General features: G+C 39.3%; 1 protein-coding gene across 2 annotated transcripts; it reads left to right on the forward strand.

Moving 5' to 3' along the window:
- Window positions 1–6,030: 6,030 nt before the first annotated feature.
- On the forward strand, window positions 6,031–17,184 carry pxdc1b (PX domain containing 1b). 2 transcript variants are annotated; one of them, XM_044176424.1, is made up of 5 exons: window positions 6,031–6,734; window positions 13,701–13,792; window positions 13,948–14,065; window positions 14,227–14,277; window positions 14,852–17,184. In XM_044176424.1, exons 1-5 carry the CDS (start codon window positions 6,479–6,481, stop codon window positions 15,076–15,078), a joined length of 744 nt encoding a protein of 247 aa, XP_044032359.1. In that variant the 5' UTR covers window positions 6,031–6,478; the 3' UTR covers window positions 15,079–17,184. The 2 variants fall into 2 exon arrangements, with proteins under 2 accessions (XP_044032359.1, XP_044032360.1); XM_044176425.1 differs by having other exon boundaries at window positions 6,032–6,734; window positions 14,166–14,277.
- Window positions 17,185–18,030: the final 846 nt, after the last annotated feature.

Consider the following 18,030-nt stretch of genomic DNA (forward strand, 5'->3'; position numbering starts at 1 on the left):
TTTTTAACATCGCAACTGTTTCGCTGTTGTCTGTAGATGTTTGACAGATTATCAATAAAGAATATGTGACAATGAACATGCCCTAACTGAGATGATTTTTTGTGCCTAAACCTAACCAAACCTTTATTTGTGAAACAGATGAATTGTTGAATCTCAACTAATAAGTTGTTGAAATGTTACATGTACTCTATAAACTCTCTGTAGGCGGACTCTCCAAGTAAAGTGTAACCCAAACATTTTCTTTAAGTCATCCTGAAACTCCTTTTTTTTTTTTTAATTTTCTTTATTTGATAGGAACATCTGAAGAGAGACAGGAAATGTGGGAGAGAGAGAGAGCAGCAAAGAGCCTTGGGCTGGACTTGAACCCGGGCTGCTGCGGTAAGGACTCAGCCCTGCACATGGGGCACGCACTCCACCAGGTGAGTCACTGAGGAGCACCCTGAAACTCTAATTGGTCCATTGGTGAGGCTTTCTTTACAAACTCATTTTGTGTGGTCAAGCATTCGAACACACAAAACTTTATTTTAAATTCCAATGTAGATCCCATGTGTCCTGTATATCAGGCTGAAGTTTAGGGAAATGTGTATAAATCCATGCACAACATGACATTGTAGAAAATTAAGGGAAGGTTTAAGGGGTTAAATCTGTGTTGCAAAAGTGCACATTGGCAAGAACTAAGTTACAATAATTAACATTAACATTACCCATTGGCAGTAATTTGCCAAAGTCTAGAAACAACCACAAAATCAACATATCATTTCACGTCAGTTTGCGCAGTAAAAACTGTGCTAACATTACTGGTGGAACAACATTCATAGAGCTGCATGAATTTCTTGATGCCCCAAACCCACAGATCTGATTTATGACTTTTGTAGCTGGAACTTGGATTTCCATAGAAAGGCAATAAAGCAAGCAGACGTTAGGTCTGCCTTGACTCTTATAGGGCCTCTGCTCTCCAAGCTTCACAATAAGGATGGGGCCATAAAACATGAGGTCCAACAGATGCACAGTGAAGACAACCACAGTCCATTATAGACCCTGTTAAAAACACTCAGGCAGTTCGCTAAGCCACTGTCACCTTAGCCCCTGCGCTCTTCATTGTGTTTTGTCTGGTGTTGTGTACGAGGACAGAGTTATGGCTCAGAACGACTTCCTCCGAGTGAAGCTCTGCCACAGCACACAGTGCTTCTCAATGAAAGGGAACGCCTGCTTCCATCAACGCAGATGTTCTTTGTTCCCTGACAGATGTGTCCATCTTTATACTTTTCTTTCTTTTCTGTTCCTTTCTGAACTGTTTTGCTTTATGAGTCTCTGATGTTTGATTTTCTGAAAGAATAGGGGCTGGCACAGCATTTACAAAGGCAAAGAATCAGGTTTGGGAATACGACCTTAAAGCATATGGCCTTGTCAGAGGTTGAAATTTATATTTGCTTCAAGGGAAAGGGTGAGCACGTAGGTTTATTGTCATGGCTTGTGAGCAACTGAAGCACAGTGGCTTTGAAACTGACGATCATTTCTCCGTTGTCATCACAGGTGATTTTAATGTAGAAATCTACAGAAGTTCTTTTAATTTGGGGCAGGCTGGAGACCCTGCAGGTTTAGGGTGTGGGAGTTTGGAGTTTGGCATTGAGGGAGTGATAAATTAGAAAACAGGAACCCTCATTTTCTTCCTCTCAGCTGCACAATTAAACATGGGTGTAAAATTTTACTTGGGTGATAATTAAGGCCCCAAATGTCAGCCTTTAACTATGCTGTAGGTCCACCACCCAGGTTACAAGATAAACATCCACCATAAGCTGGACCTCATGTAATGTATGATGTTGTATAGTATAGATGTTTTCTTAATTTGCTTGTGTTTTGTCTATTAGCGTGTGTTTTCTTAAGTTGCAGTGTGTTTGCCCTTGTCAGCCACCATAGTTATGTGCTGGACTATTTCTTGACTGGGAGCAATGTTGTCATGAAGTCTTGTCATCACCGTAATCATCACCCAACTGAGACTCCGGTAAGTCACAAGATATAAGGTGTTAATTAATGAGCATTATTAGGTGGTGGTAGGTGGACTTCTTTTACCTTTGCACAGCCAGGCTAGCTGTTTCCCCCTTTTTCCAGTCTCTATGCTAAGCTAAGCTAACCGTCTCCTGGCTCCAGGTTCATATTCATTCAACAAACAGGTGTAGGAGTGGTATCAATCTTCTTGTCTAACTCTCAGGAAGAAAGCGAATACGCATATTTCCGAAAATGTAAAACTTTTCCTTTAAGTGTTAAATGTTGTGAGGTCTCTGATGTTGTAAACTCTATGCTTAAACCCCTAACCCTTATGCCATAACTCTTACCCTTATAAATGTAGTCATATACAATTCTTAATCCTAAACTAATCCTGAAGTAATCTTTATGCTAGCCTAAAACAAATCCAAATTCTTATTTTAAACCTAAATCCAGTTACTAATGTTAAATGAGCTCATTAAAAGTGCAGAGCGGTAAAATGCCTCCTCAGTTTGGAGGATTTTTTCATATCTTTTTATCCTGTGAGGACATTTGAGCACACACACACACACACACACACACACACACACACACACACACACACACACACACACACACACACACACACACACACACACACACACACACACACACACACACACACACACACACACACACACACACACACACACACACACACACACACACACACACACACACACACACACACACACACACACACACACACACACACACACACACACACACACACACACACACACACACACACACACACACACACACACACACACACACACACACACACACACACACACACACACACAAACAAACTGTCGTCTATCTGGTGACACATCAGGCTCTCATCAAACAAACCAACCCTGAACAATTCCAGTTGCTCTGTTGCTTTTCCACCACAGTTTTGGCATCGACTCTGTTGTTATGAGAGACAAATGTATTTAGAATTCTGCATGAGGAGGCTTTTAAGGATGAGTGGGCAAAAGTATATTTTTCCATTTAAAGTTTTCTTTTTCAGAGGAATTAGAGTGGAATGGGGTATTGAGACAGAATGTGCTGACTCTGTAAATGTGGCCAAACCACAGATTGAAGCCCTGTTCGAAACAGACAGATCCGATTATTATACGGGGGGAGAAGGGGGTTTTCCAATAATACTGAGGCGTTTCGCTGTGTAATACAATCATTCTCTAATCATTCGTGCTTAAAATGAAATGTGCAGCATACAGCATCTCCACACTTGAAAAAAATTGAACTATATTATCATCAACCAGATTTTTTCATAATAGGACATGCTTCATTGTTTTTCAAACACTTGACAGTTTTGGATGGGCTGTCTGTCGGTTGGTTGGTCCACCACTTTGGTCCAGACTGAAATATCTCAAAAGCTATTGGATGGATTGCTTTGAATACATTCAATAGCCATTCATTGTCCCCAGAGGATGGATCCTACTGACTTAGGTGATCCCCTGAATTTTCACCAAGCGCCACCATGAGGTTGACATTTTTATTTTTTAGGGAAATATCTCAACATCTATTAGATGCACTGCCATGAAATTTGGTACAGATCTTCATGGTACCCGGAGGATGAATCCTAATATCTTTGGTGTTCCCCTGACTTTTCATCTAGCACCATCATCAGGTCAAAATTTTAATTTGTCCAGCATTTTGGTTATAACCAAATAGCTGCAAAACTAATGACAAAATTAAATCAATTAAAACTAATAATTGTAAAGAAACTATTAATTTGTGTTTTATGCTAAGAAGCAAATGTTAGCACGCTAACATGCTAAACTAAGATGTTGACCATGGTAAATATACCTGCTAAACACCAGCATGTTAACATTATCATTGTAGAATGCTAATGTAAGCATTTTGCTCAGAAAGCTGCCTGACAGAGCTCTTAGCTTGGCTCTAGACTCATAGGCTTGTTTACTTTACCTTAGTTTGACTTTGCAACTTGAAACCTTTCAGATGCAAAGCTACTTTGAAAGCCCAAATCTCTTTTGTTCAAACCTCAATAGTGGTGATCAAGTGGTGCCAAAGAACTGTTTTCAGAATACATTTTATGTAATTGGCAGAGCTGAATGTCAAACAATTTGTACCTAATTTAAATAGAAACTAAAAGTTGGCAGACTTTTTAAATGTATTTTTATTTATTCAAGGCCGAAGGATGTCTCATTCTGGAACATCAACTAGGCTGCCTAAATTTCTCTTTTACCTTTTGATTCTCTCTCTTGAAGTCAGCCTGATGTTAGTCAGAAAATTGTGGTTCTTTGACGCTGTCCACTGAGGTCGAACTCAGTCATTACAGCATTATCAGAACCCCAGACCTGTTCCTCACTACATGACAATTCAGTGCTGGTCAGAGCTATTTTGTTATTACAGCGCATCACAGTAATTTTCTTCCCACTGTATAATTTCTGCTTTTATAATGAGACAGGTTAATGGTTGGTACTGTGCAGACAGCAATATCCAAAGGAGCTGAAAGCCTGTTTGAAATGCATATTTAGTAGTAGTCATGAATGTTACTTCATTATTCTCATAAAGTGAGATTTAGTTTTATTACAAAATTGATCTCATCTCCATTTTGAACACCAGTCACCAGTGTAAGAAAGGGGGCATTTAAACATGCTGGCTACTGCATTTTAAATACATTTTGGGGATATTAAGAAATTATTCTGATCACTGACTACAAATCTGGTTTGCACTATAATGTGTATGAAAAACACTTTCAGTAATTGTTTTACATTTCTAGACAACTTGTCAATGAAACAATAACAGAAAATTACAGGGAAATAACATGACATGTCTGTGGTTAACAACGTGGAACTTCCAGAGAAGCAGGAATCCCTCCCTGAGTCCAGATCTTCAGAATTTTTTCTATATTTATTTATATATATCCTATTTTCTACTGTAGCAACATCTTTTAAATGCAGACATTTACAGCATCTAATATGTCTTCTCACTGGCAACAAGGAACTGAACAGCTGAATATGAAACTGTCCTAGCACAGTCACATGTTAAGGAGACCTCTTTGGACAGTTTAATGTGGCAAAATTGAAACTTAATATTTTCAATATGTTCTTACATTTGCAATAGTGAGACTGAAACACTCACAAAGGTGCAATTACGAGCTCAAAAGGGGCATGAATGCAAACTTTTGCAGCAACCATCTGCTCTGACTCATAAAATGTAATGTGCATATTACAGCAGGATTGCTTTCTCTGATCTCATTGGTACAATTTTCAGTTTTCTGTACAGATTTATGTGCACGTGCATTTGTGTGTGTGTCCAATAAGGATTGTTTTACAGCTTCCTTTTACTTGCTATTAACATGCTATTTCCTGAACTGTATGGTTTTGAATTGCCTTTACCAGAACTCTTTGCAGACAGTCCTTTTCCCACAGAACAGCCATTAATTACAGCTGAATTGTCATTACTTGACTTGGCCTTGACTTCCTGTAAAGCTCTTTTACTGGTCTCTGCCTCTCCACTCAGTGAAACATTAGTGTGCTGCTCAATCGAGCAATGCAGAGAAAATCTACAAATTTTTTTGGTCACTCTGACAGGAGACAAATAACAGGCTGCAGTGCATCTTCTTTGCTGTGGCTAAATATTGGCTAAAATACTGATATTTTCTGAAGACACATGAGGCCAGAAACGGAGAATCTTGCATAGGCAAATGTTAATGCTCCTTAGCTGGAAGGAGAACTGCTGGATTTGAGTTGTTGGACTTTATGAAACTGCATTTCAACAGCCTCTTCTCAGATTTTTGTCATGTGATGATTTCCAGACATCTAATTTCAAGATTAAATGTACTGATTTAAGGATAGACGTGGCAATGGCATCAAATCCAGGGTTAATAAAAACTATTTGAGTAAAGAAAAAGAAGAAAATAAGCTATTTCTCCTGATTATAAATAAGGAAATTGACAGTTTTGTCTTTGCAGCGCTTTGCGTTCTTTGCATAATAATACCCTGTTGTTAAGGAGTGAGGAAGGAAGGAGAGGGAGGGCAGGACACTGCGCTGAAAGAAGAGCAACTGCTTGTCCAGACAGTGTGAAGTGAAATGTTGAGGATTTAGGAAACTAACGGCAGACTGGACGAGGGACTTTACTTTGAGAGATGTAGTCTTTGGACTTTCCACGTCTTGTCGAGGATGACAGAAAAATATCAATATTGGCAAATCAATTTTGCGGGGGCGGTATCTTTGACTCTAAAGTCTATTTTTTTTCTCAAATCATGCCACGTTTGAGATCAGGCTACGCCTGTGATGCGCTGAGCAAATCCTCCTCCTCCACAGCTGCTGACAGACCGCTCAGAGCAGACTGACCGAAAAGTTACGGAAGTTGTTTTTCCTTGTTTGCCAGAATTTTTACTTCCAAATTTCTGTGGCCTCGAGTCCTTCAGCCCCCAGGTCCGCCGACCCGCCCCAGCATGCTGGACTGACGTCTTGAGGAATGGCATCGGCTGTGTTTGAAGGCACGTCGCTGGTCAACATGTTTGTCCGGGACTGCTGGGTCAACGGGATCCGGAGGCTGATCATCAGCCAGCGGGGAGAGGAAGAAGAGTTTTTCGAGATCAGGACAGAGTGGTCTGACAGGAACATTTTATACTTGCATCGGAGTTATTCCGATCTGGGGCGGCTGTTTAAAAGACTGATAGAGTCCTTTCCTGAGGACAGAAGAGACCTCTCCAAGTCTCCACTGATAGAAGGTTGGTCTGATGGGAAATCGCAGAATGTGACAGTTATATGACAGGAAGTGAAGATAGACCATTTAATACAGTAACAGAGTATCACAAACAATATATAATATACATTTTTAGGGTTAAGTTCTGATCAGGGGCATAGCTACAAATTATGGGGCCATATTCGCAGGAGGTGACAGGGGCCCCCCTCAACTTTCTCTTCATCTGCACCACTATTTTATCTTGGGCCTAACTAGCAAATGTTTGGCATTTTTGCTTAATGAAAGACTTAAATAACTCAAATCAGAATTGTTGTAGATTAAGTTTCTGACTGATTGTTGAAAAAATGGTTTCTGCTCAACACTAAAATCCTTTGCCATCACTTTGCTGCAACATAAATGCAGCTCAGTACAGCTACTGTATCATTACTGATCACTTTTTTGGTCTTTGGCTCTACCACACCAGGACAATTTCCCCATTAGTGGATTCTGGGGAGGAAAACTTTTCATGCGCCTGCACAGGAAAACTCCTGTAAAATGATATTCCTGTTTACATGTTCCTCAGATAGCACAACTGCTGTTGTTGTGCATATGGGAAAGTTTATTTTTCTTTGCATTTTTGTGGATTACAGTCAGACCATGTTGCCTAACCAGCTGTGTGAAGTAAAACTATAAAACATTTCTAAATGTACAATTGAGAACCATAAGGGCATTTCTTTCCAGATACCGCAGCTTTGGGTCCTGTAGGTAGATGGTAGTATTAGGCATCACTCTTGGGCTGTTTGGGCAGCTATTATCTGCTGCTCAGGAACCAACCCCAGTTCTGAGGGCAGTACTTCGATCAAAGACAATGTCAGATGCATTCCTAATATCTAAGGTCCTTGGTGTGGGAGTGAACCAAAACAAGCACAGGGAGAACTTGCAACTTTACAGAGAAAAGATTAGGGCTGCGATATATACCCAGCTGTGAAGTGACAGTTCTTGTTGCTGTCCCAGCATCAGGCTAAAATGTTGACATTAAACACGGCATCACAGTTATCAGTAACACATCATTCAGCGCTACACTGTACTCAGACATATCTACATGTCATCGCTATCCAATAAAAACATGTATCTCCAAATTTGGTGATTTTGATTTCTTTAGATAAACTGAAGGATTAAATTTTTATTTGTGTGCTACAAAACAGTTGCCATTTTGGAGATACATGTTTTTCACAGGACAGCGACGATGTGAAAGATACATTCTGTGTGTACGGGCAAAAGAATTTTAGAGATATTAGATTGAAATTTGGTTTTTGTCAAATATTTATAAATATTAGGATAAGATGCCTGTGATTCCTTTTTTAAAAACTAAATTTGGCAACATTGTTTGAGTGTATAAAACATTAATTATCATTAACCATCCATGAAAAACAACTTAATCGACAGGTTTAAAGGTTATAATTTATGAAAATGTGCTGTGACATCTTCTGATAGTGCCATCTGGTAAAACTCTACAGCAAAGTTTTAGGCAGGGCTTTGTAGAGGGCATATGTAGCCCACACCTATGGACCTCAAGGTTTGGATCTTTGACACTGTGATGCTGTGGCACTGCCAACAGTTTTGGCAGAGCTCCCAGTTTCTTCTGTGTGTATGATCTCCCAACAGTCTCCTTGGCACTTCCCTTTTGTCTCTACCCTCTGAGCCTATATGAATGTTTTAGAAACGTCCCTTTAGTGGCGACTGGAAAGCTTTGCTTCCTGCCCATGCACAGAAATAGCTGACAGGGTTGTTGACAGCTTGCTGCTTTGCCACTGCCAGTGTGCAGTGCATTTTGGGTAAGGGACATTTCAGGTATCATGACTCACTTTTCACTTCTTTTTTTACTGTCTGTCAGCCTTCATATCCTGATTACAGCTAAAAGATAAATGGAGCTGTGATAGCAGCACTGAAGGAGGAGGATCAACGTTACTTCAGTGACTCAAGCTGGTTTGACAATTTCATTGATAGATAGCAAGCCACAGGGTTAATAACATTCTCCTAATGGCCTTTCCTTAATTCCTACCTCTCGTCAATATTTCATCTGCATCCCTTCTAATTGCCACTCAGATTGAAAGTCCCTGTGAAAAAATGTAGCTCTGGCCTTTCTCAGTCCACTTTGCTCCAGTTTCTGGCTCTGCTCATGTTTTCCTGTTTCTGTGCTGCGCCTAGGCAACAAGGAAGGGGTGCAGAGCTTTCAGACCGATGTCATGATGAGAGAGAGAGAGAGAGAGAAAGAGAGAGGGTGACTGGGAGAGGAGTGGACTTCCCATATTTAGTCCTTCTGGTCTGCAAAGACCCCGTAACACCTTACATGTGACCCTAGAGTGCACACAGACAGGAAGTGATTGCTCACATTCCATGTGAGCCAGATTCCACAGAGGCACGTCGACACAGGCTGCGTCCGAAATCACTCCCTCTTACACTCATTCACTACTCCCTACACGATAAATACCTCAATAGTTTGCTCCTGGACACTTATGAATCATCATTTCAGTTGGTTATCAATGGGAGTTTTTTTCGGGGAGGGGGAGGTGTAGTTCAAACCAAATCAGTTCAGTCCAACTCTCCTTAAGTTTGCAGGTGTATTTAACATTAAGTTGCTGGCCCATCTGCCTGTGCAGAGAGCAACTGTGCACACGCCCCTTGGATCGGGTTTTGGGTTGCCAGGTTGCGGTGACAGATGGGTTGAAATTGTACGTTGTGTGTGTAGATTGTGTTTCATTGATGATCTGGCAACTTGGGTGACGTCAGACAAACATCCAAAACATACATATAACCTCCCATATAACCACAACGTGCCGTTTTTACATGTTGGTTTTTGTACAGATTAAACAAACATGTTAATTAGTGAGCTTTATAGGTGCTGATAGGCAAAGCAGTGCAAAAACCAAAGTGTAACATTTATGCTAAAATAAGCTAACTGGCTGCTGGCTGTAGCCTTAAATTTAATGGACAGTTATGAGAGTGGTATCTTCTCCTCTAACTCTCGGCCTGAAAGTGAATATTTGTATTTCCCAAAATGTCGAACTATCCCTTTTTAAATTCAATGTAAGGGCAGCAACAGTGAGGCTCAGTTAAAAAACTTTGTTTTTGTGTTGTTTGTGTAACTAATAAAAAAGGAAAAACTAAGCAGCTGTTTAGTGAGAAGAGTTTAGTAAGAGTAACTGAACAACTAATATTATAGTTTGTTTACTCATGATGGTTTTTGGGACATGGTCATGGTAAAATAGCGTTGATTTTACTGTTAAAATCGGTTAAAAAATTAGAAACTTAAATGTCATGTCTATAAAACATCATTAAGTAAATTATAGTGCACTAGGTAGCGAATAGGTAGTGACTTTGGACACACAGCCACAGACAGTACTGGTACTTGTACACACCAGGTACAAGAAATTTGTGTAACATAGCCAGATCTTCTTATGGACATGAATGCTTACTGAGGTTTGATGTCCTCATTGACTTGTTGACTGAGGCGTCCAGAAATAACACAGTGATGAAACTGCAAGAGTTAGTGGTTAGATGATAAAGGGTTAGGCTGCTGACATGTGCTTATCAGATCCGTGCAGAAGATAGCTGTGAAATAGCTGGTGCTTACAGCATCTGATGACTGTTTAGATAGTGTGTTTGAGGATGACTTGGACACAGTCAAGTTCCTACTTCTACTGTGTTATTTCAGCTAATAGATGAAGTGGCTTGTCAACATGGCATGCTGTCACAGAACTAACAGACAGGTGACTTTAGTGTGCAATTACAAAAATGATGAGGTGGGCACATACACAAATATATCATTTATCTCTGTAAATAAATACTCACTTAATCTGATCTTCCAAAAACGAAGATAATTAAGAGTGAATGCCATAAAGAAACAACCAAAAGCACTTCCTGGCTAAAATAGCAGCAGGATAATATTCTCTGATGCCAAATGAAGAAGGGTTTGTAGAGGACAATTAGACTTACTAGGGGCTGAATGAATAATCTCTGAAAGAAGAAAATGTTGAATAATTTCTTATAACACAAGGACCAAAGTAGCCAGGAAAGAGACTCTTTCACAGGAAATTGGAGGAAATACTCTCTGGTAGGAAAAAACATAGCTGCATTTTGTGTCAGTGTCTTTGAAGACATTTTCTAGAGGATAGCCCTGTAATTGAAACAAACATAGCAAATCTGAGATGAAATATACACAGATGAATAGTTCATAGTTTTTGGAGATCAAACTGGCAATCCAGTGGCGTACTGCAATTTTGGTGTCAAGATCAATCACATTTTGTGCCACCCACCGCCTGCTCAGACCAAGATAGCAGTGCACACCCGAGTTTTTCATTATGCACTCTTGTCTGATTGCACAGCATAAGATACCGTTTTATTCTGATCATGGTAGTGATGCCAGGAAGGCAGAATAAAGATTAGTATCTCATTTTATCTAGCATCTGTCATCCACAACAGTTTGTTTATATAAGCTTTTTTCAGCTGATTAACATCCTTTATATCCCTCTGATGGCAGCATGTATGTGTTGAATCTGCTGTATCTAATTGGAGAGGTGTGCATTGTCAAATTGCGACTACACGCACCAGAGCCACTGTGGTTACCATGATTAAAATATTGTGTAACTAGCACCAAGCTGTTGCAAAAATTGCCACACATACTTCTCTTTTGCACATCAAACAGGCCTGTCATATCTTGGTACTCTACACAGCCTGCTAGTTTATGCAGTAAAAATCATGCATCTGTACACAACACATGGTGACCTCTGAACTTTCAACATGCCCAGAAATATTATTTAAAACTGACATCATCATCTTATGGCGGCATATTTGGGCTTCCAAATATATTCACTTGCAACTCTGTGTGTCCCGGACAAGTTTCCTCTCGGGACGAGCACCTCTGGACTTTCCACTCCATGACCAAACTATCAGTATGTTATGGTGGAGAAAACAACTTTTTAAGGGGATGAGAGGATTTATGATGATTGTCACCACCCTCTACCATATGATAATACATTCTTCCTAATCCCACCCTGTTTCCATGTGCACCCTGGGTGCGCTGTGTACCTGCACCTAATAAATAAGGTGCACTTGATTCATAACATTAGCACCCTACATGGCGGGATATAAACTTTGCTAATCTGTTTACAAGAACAACAACTAACAAGACTGGGTGCGGTTTAAAGTCTCTGTGGTGAAGTTATCACCCAGACTTTGTTTCCGTTTAAGATGTTAACTGCTGTTAGCTGACGCGAGGCTTGTCAAGGCTCTATCATTAGACTCGCTAATTAGACTTCATAATTGCATTTTTGTCTGGCACAGTTTAATACATCTCTTTAACTTTCAACTTCTATCTTATAATTACATTATGTCGTACCAAATCTCTGAATCAACCATTTCACGAAATAGCATGCACAGTGGCAACCCAGAACTAATGTAGTGGTTTCCAATATTCTGGACTGGACTTGTTTTAAGTATGCTGTCCACTTCCAGTACAGTATTTGGTTCTTTCCTGACCACAGCTACATGAAAAGAGTCTGAACAACTTTCAACTTGCAGTCTGTAAAATTTGCCTTAATTTACATTACATTACATTTCACACTCACTGCTTATTAGGTCTGCTTTAATCATATTTCCGACTTTAAACTCTGTAAAGCATCAGTACAAAAATACCTGTATTGTTATTCACCTTAAACAGAATTACATAAACTGCCTAAAAACTTGACTTACAGCTGTTCAGTTATGACAAAACAGCACATCATATCAGTATAAGCCTTAAACATGTATGATTTGTTACATTTACAGAGAAAACTTACAATCAGGTCTTAAAGGGACTAAACAAAAGAACATGATACAGACTGCGTGGGGGGTCTCACTTGGTTCCTTGTGATGATTTAACAGCCCAGTCACTCTTCACATCACCCTGGGTATGATGTCATCACTGCTGGCCATTATAAATGGATGAGACTGTGACTGTGCATAGTGTTGCTTTAGGCTCTCTTACTCAGTACTTCCATGTAACAGTAACTGCTGTGTGACTACGTTTTGTCTGTACCACTTACATCAGACAGAGCCTCACCAGTGTGGCTGCAGTCTTCATCATTATTCTCCTCACCACATCCCTTTGTCAGCATGGCAGTAAATGATGCTTTGCTGACTGCTCGCTCACATGGGCGGCAGCCGTGTGTTGCTAAAAGTGCTGATTTTACACTCCCACTGCCTCTTAAATTGCATTCCTAGTTTTATGCAGGATTAACATGTTATCTCAGACATGCTCTCTAGCCTTTCTCTCTACCGCTGTTATTTCTGTCCTCTGTTATTACTGCTATTGTACAAATTGCAATTACACTGGCAGTTTTACAGCGTCACTTTATACTGTGTTCTTGTTCTAAAGACAATGATATGTAGTCTATTCTTTCCTACTTCTACTTGGGGTAAATATCAGGGGGCATTGTTAATAAAAAGGTTACTGTATTAAACAGACTACTACCTTTTCACTTGCGTTTGTAGCAACCTTTTTCCAGACTAGGGATAAATTCAGACCTGTCTGGCTTTTTGTGTCCTGACAGATAACAGTCTGACGGCAGTAAAGGTCATAGCAGCTGCCCTTTTTTATCGCACAGGCACAGAAATAGTTACACTAAACATTTTGATTGTGGGACAGTTTCTTTGTACATCAGACTCTTTAGTTCAGTGTTGATTGTTTGTATATTTGAAAATATTTTATATTATTCTCTAGGCTGTAGTTACTGATGTTTTTGTATTGGATTGGATTATATTGTGATCTAATGTGAAAAAATATTAGAGATAAAAATTTTTATAGGCTTCACAAAGAAAGGCTTAATATCAAAGCTGTTGTACTGAATTGCATTAGATTGCACAGGCGTGTCTAATAAACTTTTAACTCTGGTTAACTCTAATTTTGGAAAATATTTTTGAAATCCTCACACTAGAGCTGATGATTTCAGATGTTCATATTTATTTGTTCCAGGGCTTGTAAAAATCAAAGAGGCAAACGACATCGAGGAGAAATTGAACGAGGTGGAAAGACTACTGAAGAATGCTATCAACATGCCATGCAAGGTTGGTCATTCAAATATTACCCTTATATAATAATAATATCTTAAATCAGTTCTTTATTAGCATATTCACTGTGCATTAGAAGATTTTCATTGGGAGAAAAAGGTCGATGTTTGGAAACATATTTAGACTAAATGACTAAAAACCTGACTCCACAGTATTCCAGGTCAGAGGTGATGTTGACGTTCTTTGAGCGATCACCGCTGGACCAGGTGCTGAGGAATGACAAAGTCCACAGAATCCAGCCGTGCTTTCAGAGTCCAATCAAGATATCAGGTACATATCTAGTATTCTTTTGTAACACAAAAACGGAGCCACTGCTGACATCCCTGATGTCATGATGACTGATTCAATATTGCACTCTGTACCTTTTTAGAAATCATGCGGTCCAATGGATTCTGTCTGGCTAATACGGAAACCATTGTATTTGATCACAGTCTCCCTGAAGAAAAAGAGAGACCCTCATCCACTGACTCTGTGGAACATATGTGAGTATTAAGACCACTAAGATCTCTGTCTTCCCCTGGCCGTTGTCATATTGGCTTTTTCATAGATTAGATTACTTAATTTTTCAAAAAATCATGCCATGAGCCTGATTATAACCCAGAGTGAGTCAATCCAGCAACAAGCTGGTTGCAGTGTAACACAAATGACCTGCTTGTTTTCCACAAATATAAGGACTTCCCTGTTTGCTCTTGAGTGTACAGTTAGTGTTTTGGTGAGTGTGGAAGTCTTTGAATGTGACCTAAACCCAGAACCCCCCACCCCCACAGGAAGTGTGTCTGTGCAGCTCTTCCTTCCCTGGGTGTGTGTAGGAAGCAAAAGAGAAACACATTCCTCTTGGAACTTCACACAAAACAACACTTTATGTCACTCGTAAATAGCTAAAATGTTTCACTACTGCAATGCTCTGACCTTGTACTAACAAATAAAGTCTCTATGGGTTGATGTAGACAATCAACACAGGGCTTTAAATCGAATGCATCACGCTTTTGATTCCTAAATTAGACTATACAGGTCCATTCTGTCCTTGGAGTAATTTGTCTTTCATTTTATTGCCAGGTATGAGGATGGAACAGAGTTTTTGCCAATGGAAGCAGATGTGTGTGATGAGGAAACAGAAGCGTATGTCACCAACCTTTCCTACTACCATCTGCTCCCATTTGAAACTGACATCCTGGAATGAGGAACCGATGCCTGTTGATAGACATATGACGCTGTCATTGAGGAACATGTACTCCTTAAATGGAACCTACTTATACAATGCTGCACATAGCTGCTCCAAGTAAATGCTGCTGCTTATTCTAGAAACCTCTAGAGTTGCTTGAATTTCTTCTTCTTCTTCTTGCCCATCATGGAGTTGGGCAGATGTACACACTAAAACATTGCAGAAGAAGAATGCAACAGCAGCACCACTTTGTTTTTGCCACCTTAAGCGATGTCACCAGTGTGCCTCATTCAGAGCCTTACTTGAGTGTGTCAAGAAAAAAACATAATGGGATTGTCTTTATACTGGCCACAGAGGGCTTTCAGGTGTTGTAATACAACATGTGGCAGCAACAATGGAGGTCCTTCAGTCCTTAGTCAGATGCAAACAGCTGGAGAGGTTTCAAAACATGTGACTTAACCACAATAATTTCAATAGCATCAAACACATCAGTGTCTGTGGTTTGGAGTGTGACTGCAACCAGAGGGGAGAGTGCTACACATTAAGCGTAATTTGGAGGCAGAGTTACACTATTACACTACACTACATTCACTGTAACTTAAAAGCTGAATTAACCAGCACTCTTTTTCTATCTCAGTTGTTTTATCTTTATTCTCCTGTGGACCTCCATGATGCCATCGGCCTGGTTTGCTCATAGATATGTGATGCATCTGCAAAGCCTATTGTCTTTTCATTTAAACTGCTCCCTGAAGTGTTATCCACAGTGTTACCACTCTGGTATTTTATTCCTGGAACACAGGAAGCTGTCATGAAGCCTTGTGGATGATACTTGTTTACGGTGCAATTTCCACCAGCATTTAGGGACGTTTTTGTTTGTAAAATACCAGCTTGAAACTCATAGGATAATTCCTGTTTTGTTGCTGTGATATGCAGTTGGTTGTTTGGCATGAGAGTATCCAAGTGAACTAGACTGCATTGGTTTGATAAGAGGCATACAAACGTAAAGTTTAACTACCACTAAAGATAAAAGAATAGTAATCATTGGGGGAAATTATGTCCAAAGTCCAAAAACAAAAACTTGATGGTAAATCGAGTAAGAATAATGAAGCTTTTATGCTAATAAAATGCTCGAAACATGTGTTAGCATAAGCATTAGATACATTTTTATGGGTATATACAGTATACTGTATATGTTTAACTTGGTAAAGAATGTAAAAGACATGTGTCATTATCATTTTGTCACACCACTCACGTTCCAAAGTGAAAACTTAATGCTGCCTTTTTGGATGTTTGGATGTTTTTTGTCTGAATAATAAATTAGAATGTAGTACGTGTTAGCAGTGTAGCTTGTAATGTAGCTTATTTTATGTTTATAAACCAATAATTTGATATATTAGAGCAGAGCATTGAGTGTTGCCATTATGTGGATAACTGAATCATCTCACTGCTCTTGTTGCCATGTTATGAGCAAAAAAATGGGGCAAAGAAAGCTTTATTTTATGGGTCAATTGAGGTCATATCTGATGAAGATGACGTGTGTGGGTTCAGTCTGACAGCTGACTGCAGTCTTACTGAATGTGGGAGTCTGCAGCTTGGCATGCAATAGGAGAACAAGTCCTCTCTTTATCTAAAGAAGACAAACGACCTTGCTGTACTAAAACATTGTATAGGAAAAGTTGTGTGAAATAGGCAAACACTTGATTAATATTCATGCCTTTTGTATGTTTTAGGGGTCCTCCCGCCATAAGGAGGTTGCTTTCACTTCTCGTAGCAACTTTTACGAAACTGTGGAACTCAGTGGAGCATTGCATATGTTTTGAATGCAAGTGAAAGGCAAAAAGATGTATATTTGTGTAGGGTTAACCATAACAAAGTCTATCTATCTTCATTGCTTTGACAGTTTTGTTAATGCAGAAGTCATTGGCCTTACAATGTGGGCTAACAGCTTGTGTCCAGTTTTCTGCATCTCCAAATACAAAGGCATTCAACCCTCACAAACTTGGCACATGAGGCTTCAACAGGACGGTCCTCCGCATGAGTCTATTTAGTAACACAGTCATGATCACCATTCACCCCATGAGAAAGTACAGCTCTTTCTCACGGTGCAAAACGATTTCTTTTTGTTTTTCTCTTTTCTCCAAGATTGGAACAAGAATAACATCAAGAATTGATGGATATTCTTTGGACATAAAAGTTTCTGTTGAAAAAGTCACTCTTCTAGAAAGCAGCATACATAATGGCAAACATAAATAAGATTCAATAAAAGAAACTGGAATTTCTGATTTAAATTTCATACCAAGGTTTCTCACTTTAAAATAACTGCTTGATGTGTATCAAGTCCTGTATGAGTTCGTATTTAAAGATCAAATATCTATTAAGACGTCTGTCTACCCGGGCTGGGATAGTGTATTATAAATAGTTATGACTAAAATGGTACTCAGCTGATCTAGTACAGTGACAGGAGTGAGTAACACAATGCTTGTACTCCAGTTCCAGTGAAGTTTTTAAACATATCAATATGCCTATCATACCAGCCAGAGGTGTGAGGATGGAGAGGGAGTGACAGATAATATATTTTATTTATTTTATAAACTTCAGCCACACTGAAGCTAACCTGCCTTGTAATTTCATTTTTATGTGCTCATGTGTGATGTGAGATCTTTTTGTGTGTAAATGTGTCAAAAGGATTGAATGATTAATTATAACCTTTGAAAATTAAGTTTATGCGGTAACATGTTTGATAACTTTAAAGCTATTCAGACAGTATTAGATACAAAATATTATTCTCAAAGCTTCTCAAAATAAATAAGTTTCCAATAAAAGAAATGTTCATGTGATGTTTTTTTGTGGAAATCATGATGGAAATACATTTAGTGGCCAAATAACTGGTCAGAGGCCAGTCAACAGAAGTTGTGGAATATAGCTAAATACATTTGCTCAAGTATTGTACTTGAGTGCAATTGTACTTTATGCATTCAGGGAGTGAAGGATTTGGCCTGTTGCCCATTTTAATTATCTTAGAGCGCCACCTTTTGGTGTGTATCGACAGTCATCATCAATATCCCTTTATCCT

The sequence above is a fragment of the Siniperca chuatsi genome, linkage group LG19, assembly GCF_020085105.1.
Source record: "Siniperca chuatsi isolate FFG_IHB_CAS linkage group LG19, ASM2008510v1, whole genome shotgun sequence".
Classification (NCBI taxonomy): Eukaryota; Metazoa; Chordata; class Actinopteri; order Centrarchiformes; family Sinipercidae; genus Siniperca; species Siniperca chuatsi.

What these genes read in the sequence shown, in the direction of transcription:
- pxdc1b (XM_044176424.1), top strand. Translation starts at nt 6,479, where the DNA reads ATGGCATCGGCTGTGTTTGAAGGCACGTCGCTGGTCAACATGTTTGTC. An exon ending in CAAGTCTCCACTGATAGAAG is followed by an intron (nt 6,735 to 13,700) that starts GTTGGTCTGATG and finishes TATTTGTTCCAG; the next exon opens with GGCTTGTAAAAATCAAAGAG. An exon ending in CTATCAACATGCCATGCAAG is followed by an intron (nt 13,793 to 13,947) that starts GTTGGTCATTCA and finishes CTGACTCCACAG; the next exon opens with TATTCCAGGTCAGAGGTGAT.